The sequence below is a fragment of the Musa acuminata genome, chromosome BXJ1-1, assembly GCF_036884655.1.
Source record: "Musa acuminata AAA Group cultivar baxijiao chromosome BXJ1-1, Cavendish_Baxijiao_AAA, whole genome shotgun sequence".
In the NCBI taxonomy this organism is placed as follows: domain Eukaryota; kingdom Viridiplantae; phylum Streptophyta; class Magnoliopsida; order Zingiberales; family Musaceae; genus Musa; species Musa acuminata.
This window is the reverse complement of record NC_088327.1, coordinates 39562155-39577052: the sequence shown is the minus strand read 5'-3', so window position 1 is coordinate 39577052 and position 14898 is coordinate 39562155. Positions and strand designations below refer to the sequence as shown.

At 35.4% G+C, this 14898-nt stretch overlaps 1 protein-coding gene across 3 annotated transcripts in view; it reads right to left on the bottom strand.

Moving 5' to 3' along the window:
* Positions 1–14898, bottom strand: part of LOC135678743 (alpha-N-acetylglucosaminidase-like) — a 76075-nt gene that overhangs the window by 30269 nt on the left and 30908 nt on the right. For 2 of the 3 annotated variants that reach the window (XM_065191874.1, XM_065191882.1), the window contains one exon: positions 14705–14789. In XM_065191874.1, the coding sequence (XP_065047946.1) occupies positions 14705–14789 (85 nt within the window). The remainder of the gene's footprint in view (positions 1–14704; positions 14790–14898) is intronic. The other variant, XM_065191881.1, reaches the window with a different exon arrangement.

Here is a 14898-nt window from a genome sequence, read left to right as displayed (position 1 = left end):
GGGGATAAAGTTGAATAGATTTTGACAAAAAATCGATAGTAGAGCTGTATTTGCTAGAATGAGAATTTCGAAAAGAAAAGTCACAATAAACAAGGAACAAACTCTCGAAGAAAAGTCGCAGTACAGTTGTATTTGCTGGAATGAGTGTTTTGAATAAAAAAGGCACGAACTCACTGTAAAACTTAAATAAGATCGAAAAATAGCTCACCACCAAGTTAAAATCACAAAGGGATACAGAAAGTTCACCACCCCAAGGATTATAAACGCGAATACAAAAATGAAAACAAAAGACTCACCACTCAAGGATGCATCCAAGAGATACAGAGTTTAAGGGAGTATTCCGAGAGAGCTTCTGCCAAAATATTATTAATTTCTAAAGTCCTTTCTAAGCCCTAAACACAAAAATAAGTACTAGTGCATGAAAGAACCCTTCATGTATAGGGAATTTCGAAATTAAGTGTTTTACAACTGCTAACCAACTCCTTTAATGCATTCCTTGGTCATGAAGAAAAGCACCTTGAAACAGTTTTAACTTTGTGTAGGGAATATGCTGATGAGCTGTCATATTTGAGTGGGCTGAGTTTAAGATTGTGAGGCAACATTGTTGGCTGAAAAAAATCCCATATCATTAGCAAGATCCATATGATCAGATTGTAGTAAATTAGATACTCTCGTGGCATGGTGCGCAAAAAAACGATCGAACCTTGACATTGCAAAAACTTTATAACTATCACGTTTTTTTTTTTTAGCTATGCTCGTACGATATCCCATAGACAAATATGTTTGGAATGATCAATTTTTTGAATTTTCGAGACAATGCGTAAAAAACCGTTCCAACATTGACTTTATGTAAAATTTATGATTGTAAGTTTGTTTCTGAAACCAAGCTTATACAACTTCCTTAGGTCTAATATGTTGAAAATGGTTAATATTCTGAATTTTCAAGATTATGCGTAAAAACTATTTGAACCTTGACTTTGCGCAAACTTTATGACCGTTACTTTTTTTTACGAAAACTTGCTTATACAACTTCCATAGGTCTAATATGTTAGGCATGATCAATATTTTGAATTTTTGAGATGGTGCTAAAAAAACTGATCGAACCTAGACTTTACGCAAACTTTATGATCGTAAGTTTTTTTGTGAAACCAGGCTCATACAACTTCCATAATGCTAATATACAGGGAATGGTCAAAATTTTGAATTTTTAAGATAGTGCGCAAAAAACCTATTGAACCTTGACTTTGCGCAAACTTTATTTACATAAGTTTTTGTGAAACCATGCACAACCGATTATGCCAGGGCAAATAAGTTGATAATCATCAATTTTTTGAATTTCGAGACTGCGCAAAAAATCGATTAAACCCCGACTTTGTACAAATTTTATGACGACCATGTTTTCTTGTGAAACTAAGCTTATACAACTTTCCGAAAGCAAATATAAGGGGAATGGTCAATATTATAAATTTTTGAGAGGGCCCACAAGAAAACAATCGAATCTCGGCTTTGGAAAAACTTTATGAGCGTCATTTTTTTTTGCAAAACTAAGCTTATACAACTTCCTTGGGCAAATGTGTTGGGAATGGTCAATATTTTAAATTTTTGAGATGGTGCACAACAAACCAATCGAACCTCGCCTTTACATAAACTCTATGACCGTCTTATTTTTTCCTTGAATCCAGGCTTATACAACTTCCCTAGGGCTAATATCCTAATGATCGATAGTTCTCTGCTAGAAAAGAGGTAGGGAGGCGACCCTTGCGATAGGCGACGAGAAGCGACTAAGAACAAGGGCACCTCGCGGGCAGCACACACTCCCGTGCCCTCAATGGCGAGTGTGAGGGCGACTTGGGGCATGGGCGATGGTTGCTTCTTCCTAGGGCTACCTACTTGGCTCGTACAAATTTTCTTGGGCTAATATGTTGGGAATGGTCAATAAAATTTAGAGATGGTATATAAAAAACCGATTGAACCTCGACTTTGCACAATCTTTATGACCGTTATGTTTTTCCGTAAAACCATTCTCATAGGATTTCCCTATGGAAAATAAGTTGGGAATGATCAATTTTTTGAATTTTTGAGATAGTGGAGAAAGAACCTATCAAACCTTGACTTTGTGCAAAATTTATAACTGCTATGTTTTTTTACGAAGCCTAGTATTTACGACTTCCCGAAAGCAAATATATTGGGAATGGTCAATATTTTAAAATTTTGAAAGTGAAAACAAAAAACTGATCGAACCTTGACTCTTTGCAAATCTGATGACCGTCACATCTTTGTTAGGATCAAGTAGGCACTAAGAGGGGGGGGGGGGGGGGGGTGAATTAGTGCAGCGGAAAAATTACCGATTTCAAAAACCTTCGTTTCGTTTAAACCCAATTCTGACGAAAACCGTTTCGTAAAGATATTAACTTGAAAGCGTATAGGAGCGTAGTGAAAGCAATAAGAAGGTAAAGCAGTTTGCAGTAAAGGTAAATTACTCAAAACGAAATGCAAACAAGATTTTTATAGTGGTTCGGTCATCGTGACCTACATCCACTCCAGATTCCTCTTCTATCGAGGCCATCAGCTTCCACTACCGATCTTTCAATAGGCAAAGATCAACTACCCTTTTACACCCCTATTCTCCTTTTCACTGGTTTAGGAGACAGCCTTTACAAGCACACCCTCCTCCCTAAACAGAATTCTAAAGTTAGAACTATAGGAGGGTTTTTCTCAAGTGATTACTACAACATTTTCTCACTTTTAAACTCTTTGTGCTTGTGTATGTTAACTAGGGATGAGAGAGGTATTTATAGGCCTCAAGTGGATTCAAACTTTGAGTCTAAAAATATCTCATCCCGGGTTTCCCGGGTACCGACGGTACCACTGCCTGTGCTAGGCGGTACCACCGCCTGCAACACTGACACTAGGTGGTACCATCGCCTAATCTGGCGATACTATCGCTTGGAAGACTGTGTCTGGGTGGTACCACCGAGTCTCGGAGACTGTGCCACGACGGTTTCACCCGTTGGGTCACTATTTGGCCTTTCACTTGGCCCAACACAAGCCAAACTTGGTTTCTTTTGACATTTAAGGCATACACTAAGCATATCAGATCCAATTAGTCTAGGTTTCTTTCGACAAGCTTCCGGCGATCTTCCGGCGAACTTCCGATGATCTCTCGGTAATATTCCAGCGGACTCCCAGCAAGCTCATGGACTTCATGACGATCTTCTTGGCAAGTTCCGATGAGCTTCTTTCGCAAGCTCCTGGACTTCTCTGTCAATTCCGGCAGAACTTCCGACGAACGTTCGAACTTCCTACGAACTCTCGAACTCCTAACGAAATCTCGTTCTTGACTCCGATACTTTATTTTGCTTTATGCCTTGATCACTATCGTAGTTAATCCTGCACAAATAAAACCTACTTTGATCTAGATAATTATTACAAAGCTTGAATCATATTGTCCGGCATGTCATTGGTTTATCGACGCTTTGTCCGATTCTTCGATGCATCATCCTCTCTTATGGCCTTTTGTCCAATCGGCCAATTGACCTCCGCAACTCCAATTTCGTTGGTACAAATTCCGCTCTTCTTGGTCCGAGACCCGAACTCATGGCTCGAAGCTTTCTATCGATATGTCAACCGATCCTTCGGTTCGACATCCAATCTTCTGACATGTTTCTCTCTGGCCCAACATGATTCTTCCTGCTTTAATTGTCTCTCCTTGATCGAAGCTTCTTGCGTCACTCAAAACGCAAATCAATATCATAAACACTATCAATTGATTTCATTATCAAAATCCCAGATACAATAATCTTTTGGCAAAACCCAGCTTAAACAACTTCCCTAGAGTTAGTATGTTTTGAATGGTCAATATTTCGAATATTCGAGACGATGCACAAAAAACTAATCGAACCTCGACTTTGTGCAAACTTTGTAAACGAAAATTTTATGACCGTTACTTTTTTTGCGAAAACTGGCTTATACAACTTTCATAGGTCTAATATGTTGACCATAATCAATATTTTAAATTTTTGAGATGGTGCTCAAAAATTTGACCGAACCACGACTTTACACAAACTTTATTATTGTCTTTTTTTTTGCGAAACCATTCTCATAGAACATCCGTAAGGCAAATATGTTGGGAATGATCAATTTTTTGAATTTTTGAGATGGTGCACAAAGAACCTATCGAACCTTGATTTGCGCAAAATTTATGACTACCGTGTTTTTTTACGAAGCCCATCATATACGACTTCTCGAAGGCAAATATATTGGGAATGGTCAATATTTTGAATTTTTGATAGGGAGCACAAAAAACCGATCGAACCTTGACGCTTTTCAAACCTGATGACTGTCATATCTTTTGGTAAAACTTAGCTTAAACAACTTCCCTAGAGCTAATATGTTTGGAATGATCAATATTTCGAATATTCGAGATGGTGCACAAAAAATTATCGAACCTTGACTTTGCGCAAACTTTGTAACTATCATATTTTTTTTGCAAAACCAAGCTTAAACAACTTCCATGGAGCTAATATGTTGGGAATGGTCAATATTTTGAATTTTCTAGATGGTCCGCAAAAAACCAATCGAACTTCTATTTTCTGCAAAGTTTATGAATGTCATGCTTTTTCCGAAACTATGCTTATACTTACTAACCTAGGGTAAATATGTTGAGAGTGATTAATTTTTTGAATTTTTGATATGGTGCGTAGAAACTGATCGAACCTCAACATTGCAAAAACTTTAAAACTATCATGTTTTTTTTTTTTTGAAACTATGCTAGCACGACATCTCATGGACAAATATGTTTGGAATGATCAATTTTTTGAATTTTCGAGACGGTGCATAGAAAACTGATCCAACATCGACTTTATGCAAAATTTATGACTATAAGTTTGTTTATAAAACCAAGCTTATACACAAAAACTGTCTTGGGTATTTTGAATTTTCAAGATGATGCACAAAAACTGTTCGAACCTCGACTTTGCGTAACTTTATAACCGTTACTTTTTTTACGAAAATTGGCTTATACAACTTCCATAGGTCTAATATGTTGGGCATTATTAATATTTTGAATTTTTGAGATTGTGCTAAAAAAAAAAGATCGAACCTCGACTTTGCACAAACTTTATGATTGTCTTGTTTTTTTGCGAAACCAGGCCCTTACAACTTCTATAATGCTAATATGCAGGGAATGATCAATATTTTGAATTTTTGAGATGGTGCGTAGAAAACCAATTGAACCTTTACTTTGCGCAAACTTTATGACTGACATAATTTTTTCTGAAACCATGCACAAACGACTTCGCCAAGGCAAATAAGTTGATAATGATCAATTTTTTGCATTTTTGAGACTGCGTAAAAAACCGATCAGACCCCGACTTTCCACAAACTTTATAACGGCCATGTTTTCGTGTAAAACTAAGCTTATACAACTTCCCAAAAGCTAATATATGTGGAATGGTCAATATTGTAAATTTTTTAGAGAGTCCACTAGAAAACAATCGAATCTCGGCTTTGAGTGGTCTTTATAACCGTCATTTGTTTTTGCGAAACTAAGCTTATAAAACTTCCCTTGGATAAATGTGTTGGGAATGGTCAATATTTTAAATTTTCGAGATAGTGCACAAAAAACTAATCGAATCTCGGCTTTGGGCAGTCTTTATAACCGTCATATTTTTTTCGTGAATCCAGGCTTATACAACTTCCCTAGGGCTAATATCCTAATGATCAATAGTTCTCCACCAGAGAAGAGGCAAGGAGGTGACCCTTGTGATAGGCAACGAGAAACGACTAAGGGCAAGGGCACCTCGCGGGCAGCACGCACTCCTGTACCCTCAATGGCTATTGCGAGGGCGACCTGGGGCAGGGGCGATGGTTGCTTCTCCCTAGGGCTACCTACTTGGCTCATACAAATTTTCTTGGGCTAATATGTTGGGAATGGTCAATATTTTGATATTTCGAGATGGTGCGCAAAAAATCATTCGAACCTCAACTTTGCGTAAACTTTATAATCGTCACATTTTTTTTACGAAACCAGACTTATACAACTTCCCTATGACTAATATGTTAGGAATGGTCAGTAAAATTTGGAGACAATGCATAAAAAATCGATTGAACCTCGACTTTGTGCAAGCTTTATGACCATCATGTTTTTCCATGAAACCATTCTAATAGGATTTTCCTAGCGTAAATATGTTAGGAATGATCAATTTTTTGAATTTTTGAGATGGTGAACAAAGAACTTATCAAACCTTGACTTTACGTAAAATTCATGACTGCCACGTTTTCTTACGAAGCCCAGCATATACGACTTCCCAAGGCAAATAAACTGGGAATGGTCAGTATTTTAAATTTTTAAGAGGGAGCACAAAAAACCGATCGAACCTTGAAGCTTTACAAACCTGATGATATTTTTAGAATGGTCAACATTTCGAATATTTCGAATACGTTTAGAATGGTCAACATTTCGAATATTTGAGTCGGTGCACAAAAAACTGATCGAACCTCGGCTTTGCACAAACTTTATCACCGTCACATTTTTTTTGCAAAACCAAGCTAAACCAACTTTCATGGAGCTAATATGTTGGGAATGGTCAATATTTTGAATTTTCGACCAATCAAACTTCGATATTCCGTAAAGTTTATGACTGTCACGTTTTTTTCCGGAACTATGCTTATACTGACTACCCTAGTGCAAATATGTTGGGAGTAATCATTTTTTTGAATTTTTGAGACGGTGCGTAAAAAATCGATCGAACCTCAACATTGCAAAAACTTTATAACTATCACGTTTATTTTCTGAAACTATGCTTGTACGACAACTTATAGACAAATATATTTGGAATGATCAATTTTTTGAATTTTCAAGACGGTGCGTAGAAAACCGATCCAACATCAACTTTATGCAAAATTTATAACTATAAGTTTGTTTCTAAAACCTATCAAACCTGGACTTTGCGCAAAATTCATGGCTACCACGTTTTTTTACAAAGCCCAACTTATACGATTTCACGAAGGCAAATATATTGGGAATGGTCAATATTTTAAATTTTTTAGAGGGAGCACAAAAAACCGATCGAACCTTGAAGCTTTGCAAACCTATGACCGTCACGTCTTATAGCAAAACCTAGTTTAAACAACTTCCCTACAGGTAATATGTTTGGAATGGTCAATATTTCAAATATTCGAGACGGTGCAAAAAAAACTGATCGAACCTTGACTTTGCGCAAACTTTATAACCGTCACATTTTTTTACAAAACCAAGCTTAAACAACTTCCATGGAGCTAATATGTTGGGAATGGTTAATATTTTGAATTTTCGAGATGGTGCACAAAAAACCAATCGAATTTCGATTTTTTGCAAAGTTTATGACTGTCACGATTTTTCCAAAACTATGCTTATACAGACTACCGTAGGGAAAATATGTTTGGAGTGATCAATTTTTTGAATTTTTAAGATGGTGTGCAAAAAACCGATCGAATCTCGACATTGCAAACACTTAATAAATACCACGTTTTTTTTTTTTAAACTATGCTCGTACAATAGCTCATGGACAAATATGTTTGGAATGATCAATTTTTTGAATTTTCGAGACGGTGCGTAGAAAACCGATCCAACATCAACTTTACGCAAAATTTATGACTGTAAGTTTGTCTCTAAAACCAAGCTTATACAACTTCCTTAGGGCTAATATGTTAAGAATGGTTAATATTTTGAATTTTCAAGATGGTGCGCAAAAACTATTCGAACCTCGACTTTACACAAATGTTATGACCATTATTTTTTTTGCGAAAACTGACTTATACAACTTCCATAAGTCTAATACATTATGCATGATCAATATTTTGAATTTTTGAGATGGAGCTAAAAAAACCTACCGAACCTTGACTTTGCACACACTTTATGATCGTAATGTTTTTTTACGAAACTAGGCTCATACAACTTCTATAATGCTAATATGCTGGGAATGGTCAACATTTTGAATTTTTGAGATGGGGCGCAGAAACCAATTGAACCTTAACTTTGTGCAAACTTTATGACTTACATAATTTTTTGTGAAACCATGCACAAACGACTTCGCTAGGGCAAATAAGTTGATAATGATCAATTTTTTGAATTTTTGAGACTACGCAAAAAACCGATGAAACCCCGACTTTGCACAAACTTTATGACGACCATGTTTTCTTACGAAAGTAAGCTTATACAACTTCTCGAAAGCTAATATATGAGGAATGGTCAATATTGTAAATTTTTTAGAGGGTCCATAAGAAAACAATTGAATCTCAACTTTGGGCGATCTTTATGACAGTTATTTTTTTTTTGCGAAACTAAGCTTATACAAATTCCTTTAGGCAAATATGTTAGGAATGGTCAATATTTTAAATATTCGAGATGGTGCACAAAAAACCAATCGAACCTCGACTTTGCAGAAACATTCTGACGGTCATATTTTTTCCGTGAATCCAAGCTTATACAACTTCCCCAAGGCTAATATCCCAATGATCGATAGTTCTCTGCCAGAGAAGCGACTAAGGGCAAAGGGCACCTCAAGGGCAGCACATGCTCCCTTGCCCTCAATGGCTAGTGCGAGGGCGACTTAGGGCAGGGGTAATGGTTGCTTCTCCCTAGGGCTACCTACTTGGCTTGTACAAATTTTCTTGAGCTAATATATTGGGAATGGTCAATATTTTAACTTTTCGAGATGGTGCGAAAAAAATCATTCGAACCTCAACTTTGCGCAAAGTTTATAACCTTCACATTTTTTTTACAAAACTAAGCTTATACAACTTCCTTAAGGCTAATATGTTAGGAATAGTCAATATTTTATAATTTGGAGATGGTGCGTAAAATACCGATTGAACCACGACTTTCCGCAATCTTTATGACCGTCATGTTTTTCCGTGAAACCATTTTCATAGGACTTCCCTGGGGCAAATACATTGGGAATGATTAATTTTTTGAATTTTTGAGATTGTTAACAAAGAACCTATCAAACCATGACTTTGTGTAAAATTTATGACTACCACGTATTTTTACGAAGCCCAGCATATACGACTTCCTGAAGGCAAATATATTAGGAATGGTCAATATTTTAAATTTTTGAGAGGAAGGGCAAAAACCCTATCGAACCTTGACTCTTTGCAAACCTGATCACCATCATGTCTTTTGGCAAAACTTAGCTTAAACAACTTCCCTAGAGCTAATATGTTTGGAATGGTCAATATTTCAAATAAATCGAGACGTTGCATAAAAAACTGATCGAACCTCGACTTTGCGCAAACTTTATAACCGTCACATTTTTTTTGTAAATGGCCAATATTTTAAACTTTCGAGATGGTGCGCAAAAAACCAATCGAACATTAACACGGGATTGTCTAATTTGCTACAATCTAATCATATGGACCTTACTGATAAAATGGTATTTTTTTAAGCCAACAATGTTGTCTCATAATCTTAAACTCAGCCCACTCAAATATGACAGCTCATCAGCATATTCCCTGCATAAAGATAAAGTTGTTTCATGGTGCTTTTATTCATGACCAAGGAATGCATTTAAGGAGTTGGTTTGCAGTGGTAAAACACTTAATTTTTGAAATTCCTTATGCATGAATGGTTGTTTCATGCACTAGTACTTATTTTGGTGTTTAGAGCTTAGAAAGGACTTTTAAAACTGATAATATTATGGCAGAAGCTCTCTTGAAGTAATCACAAAAACTGTATCTCTTGGATGCATCCTTAAGTGTTGAGTTTTTTATTTCAGTTCTATATCCTCGTTTATAATCCTTAGGGTGGTGAACTTTCTATATCCCTTTGTGATTTTAACTTGGTGGTGAGCTATTTTTCGATCTTATTTAAGTTTTATCGTGAGTTCGTTCTTTTTCTATCCAAAACACTCATTCTAGCAAATACAACTGTACTGCGACTTTTCTTCGAGAGTTCATTCCTCATCTACAGTGACTTTTCTAATCAAAATACTCATTCAAGCAAATATAGCTCTGCTATCGGTTTTCTATCAAAATCTATTCTGCTTTATCACCCTATTCTGCATCACCCTCGGTATCAGTTTGGTATCAGAGCTAAAGGTTAGAGATAATGCAAGGCGGAATGAAAAAGATATAATTGGTGAAGGTGGTTGCCATGAAGATGATGCTGAGTCATTGAGGCTACAACTACGAAGATTGCTGCGTAGTCTACAAGAAATAAATGAAATAATCGAAGAACTTCAAAGTAGACACAACCAGCATGAAAATGATGTCCATGAATTTACTTTTGATAATAATACACCTCCTCATCCAAGGGAGTCGAGAAGATTCCGAGCAAGACATGGTGTCCAAAACGAGTGGAAGAACAAATACAACCCAAGATTGGATATTCCAGAGTTTGAAGGTAAAATTAATGTTGATGACTTTATTGATTGGCTTAATAATGATTTCATTGTAATTTAACCAATATTGGGTCAATTTTATGTATTTAATCCAATATTAAGATGATTAACATATTTATAATGGCAAGGTGAGATTCATTACAAATAATCATAGCTTGTTATTTTAAATTCGATGGAAATTAAGGCTAATCGTAGCTTGTTAATTTAATAAATTTTTATAGGAACATTACACCAAAGGAATAGGTATATGATAATGCTTAGGATCATGCCTACTGTTTGGACAACAACCGTCATCATTAGCGGTGCGAACATTGTGACTACACTGGTCGGGATAGAGGAATCACTCGGTTGAAGCAACATTTGACCTATAGCTATCCCAATATTGTAAAATGCAAAAAGATTTCAACGAAGATCCGTTAATTATTTAAAAATAAGCTACAATAGGTAAGCAATGATACAATTCAAAAAAAAGCCAAGGAATAGGAAGAATACATACATGCTACGTAGGAACAGTTTTATGATGAATACGAGGGTCATAGCGATGATATCAAAACGGATCTTGGCACTAGTACTCGTGCATCACTACAGTATCAATACATGTACCATACATACCATCAAGGATTTTAATTTTGAATAATACCGCCCGTACCGGGTGGTACGTACTGGTACGTTGACCAACCGCTACCAGCCAATATCGTCGATTGGGGCTGTTTTTGCTACCACCCTAAATCAATCGATGACGATCGATTTCGACTATCGCCGCCTGCTATCGGGTGGTATTAGCTGAGGTAGAAGAAAGAAGGGGGAGAAGAAAAGGGAGAACCTAGAGATCCGACGCCGCTCTCCCTCGATGATCCCGATCCATCACAGCCCTCCCTCGTCGGACGCCGCAGATGAGATGTCACCTCCTCCTCATCTAAGGCGATGAGGCATCGGCATCATCGGCAATAACTCCTCATCCGTGCGGGGAGAAGAAGCCTCAACGACGTCGTGGGGAGAAAAAACCGAGCATCGTGGAGGCAACATTTCTTCTCCCCACATGGGCAGAAGAAACGAGGCGATGAGGCGGCGACATCGCCTCGTCACCCTTTTTTTCATGGGGAGAAGGAAACCTCGGTTTCTTGTACCAACGCGAGCAAGAAATTACTTTTTATATATGTATGTATGTATATATATGTGTATATATGTGTACCATATCGATGCATAATCGATACACTAGTACAGATCGATACAACGAACCTTGCTTGTACCATATCCCAACTGAGATGGTCTTTTCACATAAGTTACATATGATTTTACTTCTATTGTTTTCAAGTTTTATAGCATACTCTTCAAATATTTGATTGATTTCTAGGAGCATTTTTTTCCCTCTTAAAACTAGACATTTTGATAAAAGAACAATAAAAACTATAAAATAAGCATATAAAAGTAAGTACAATAAACAATTATAATTGTTATTTCATGCAACAAATGAAAAGATAATACATTACAATTGTAATTAATTATTCATGAAAATGACAAAAGGAGAATCTATAATAGAGCTACTAAGTTTAAATCAAATGATGACAAAGCACCGATAGCCTTTATATGTAAAATGATTGGTTACATGATGTATGCTCCTATGCTTCTTACTAAATTTTCCAAAGATTGAAATATCGTACCGTACCATAGTTTCGACATTCACTCGGTACGGTATGATACTGTATACCGAGTGATATACCGTTCAGTGTGTGTGTGTGTATATATAACAAAATAAAAATTCGACGATATTGCCTCTCTCTTCTCCCTAGGCGAGGCGACGTCGCCCCGCATTGGAGAAGGGAAACGCGACGCGACATCGCCTTTTATAATATATATATATATATATATATATATATATATATATATATATATATATATATCGCTTAGTAACGGGCGGTCCGTGTACTGGTCTGTTGACGAACCGATACATACCGATCGTACTGGGTGGAATTATTTAAAATTGAAGACATTGAAATTTTCTATATCTATAAAAGATTGGTTACATAAATTTGATCACCCTAATGTCGGTTACAACTCATATTGCAAACAAGAACATCTTTGGTTACATAAAAATAACGCATCACATATATCAATGTGATTTATATTGATATATAGGTGAGTGTATGAAATTGAAGACCTTGAAATTTTCTATATCTATAAAAGATTGGTTACATAAATTTGATCACCCTAATGTCGGTTACAACGCATATTGCAAACAAGAACATCTTTGGTTACATAAAAATAACTCATCACATATATCAATGTGATTTATATTGATATATAGGTGAGTGTATGTATGTATAAGTATGTGTATACACATACATATATCAATGTGATTTATATTGATATATATGTATGTATATGTACATACACACACACACACACACACACACACATATATATATATATATATGTATATGTACATATATATATATATATATATATATATATATATGTGTGTGTGTGTGTGTGTGTATATGTGTATATATATATATATGTGTGTGTGTGTGTGTTTATGTATATGTATATATATGTAAATATATATGTATGTGCATACATATATATACACACACACATATGTATACATATTAATATGTATATATATACACACAAATATAAATATATATGTATATATATGTGTATATATATATATATTTGTATATATATATGTATATATGTATATATGTGTAAATATATGTGTATACATGTATAAACATAACGTACCGTACCGAACTGAACTCGATACTCTAGTACGGTACGAAATTACGAACCTTGCATATAATATATATATATATATATATACACACACATATATATATGTATATTTATATGTATGTATGTATATACATATATTTATATATATATGTATATATATATATATATGTATATGTGTAAATGTATTATATGTATTTAAATACATATACACATATACATATATACATATACGTATATACATATATATACATATATATATACATATATACATATACATATACATGTATATGTATATATGTATATATATATGTATATATATGTACATCCATATATACATATATACATATACATGTATATGTATATGTATATGTATATATAAAAAAGAAAAGCCTAATTTCTGTAGTAGAATCTGACTGTTTTAGGGATCCAGGAAAAAGATGCAACCTCATAACCCACGATATATATATATGTATATATATGCATATACATATATATACAGAGATATATGTGTATATATATACATATTAATATATAGATATATACATATACACATATAGATATATATATATATATATATATGTATATATATACAAGGTTTGCAACACCGAATGATACTGCCGGTACTGGGCGGTATGTATCGGTCCATCAACAGACCGGTACACGGACCATCCTTTACCAAGCGGTAGTGTCGATTAAGGCTATTATCATCGACGGTGACCAAAGGAGAAGAAAGAGGGAGTCGACGGTGACCGAGGGAGAAGAAAGAGGGAGAAGAAGAGGCAAAAGGGGAAGAAAGAAATAGGAAAAACAAGAAAAAAAAGGAGAATCTGAGATCGACGTCGCTATCATCATCTACGGTGACTTCTCATCCGCGCACGGGGAGAAGAGTATCGACATCGCGAGGCAAAGCGAGGCGATACCTCAGCGAAATTTCTTTTTTTCTGCGACGTCACCTCAGCAACATCGCAAAAAAAATTTTTTTTTTTTTCTACGACGCTGCCCAAGAGAGGCGACGTTGCAAAACTTTTTTTTTCCTACGATGTCGCCCGAGAAGAGAGGTGACATCGCCTCGGCGATGGTGCCCCGCGTGGGGAGAAGAGAGGTATACCGAGTAGTTTACCTCTTTTATATATATATATATATATATATATATATATATATATATATATATATATACCGAGCGATATACCGAAATATACCGCTTGGTATACAGTACTGTACCGTATCGAGCAAATCTCGAAATTCCGATACGATACAAAATTTCAATCGTTGTATGTTTATTTATTTATTTATTTATATTTATATATGAGAAGAATAACATCAAATTAAGTTACGAAGACAAAAAACACCTGGTAAAGAAAAGGACCACTTCTGCTGTTGAAGAGCTAACACTAAGTTCTCCAATAGGAATATTTGTGCTATGTTATATTTTCTTTGTTAGTAAGGCTTGATTATAAGAATTGTATTAGCAGTATCTGCATTACCCATGGATATGCTCAGTCCTTGGAATTAACATAAGTGCTTGCATATAAAAGAAATTACTAGCAGCATGAATAAAGGTTTCTCAGAAGATGGAAAGAGAAATGTACCAATTGTATATGTGACTTCTCCTGCCATATTCTGCAGAATAAGTGAACATTGTTTCAAATCTTAAATGAGTAATTTGTTGCATTACTGGAGGAAGGTCACAATTAAATTTAATCAATTTATGGATTATAATATTATCTTCTGCGATGACATGAAAGGGTACATAATTTCTCAGAAAACATTAAAATATGACAGT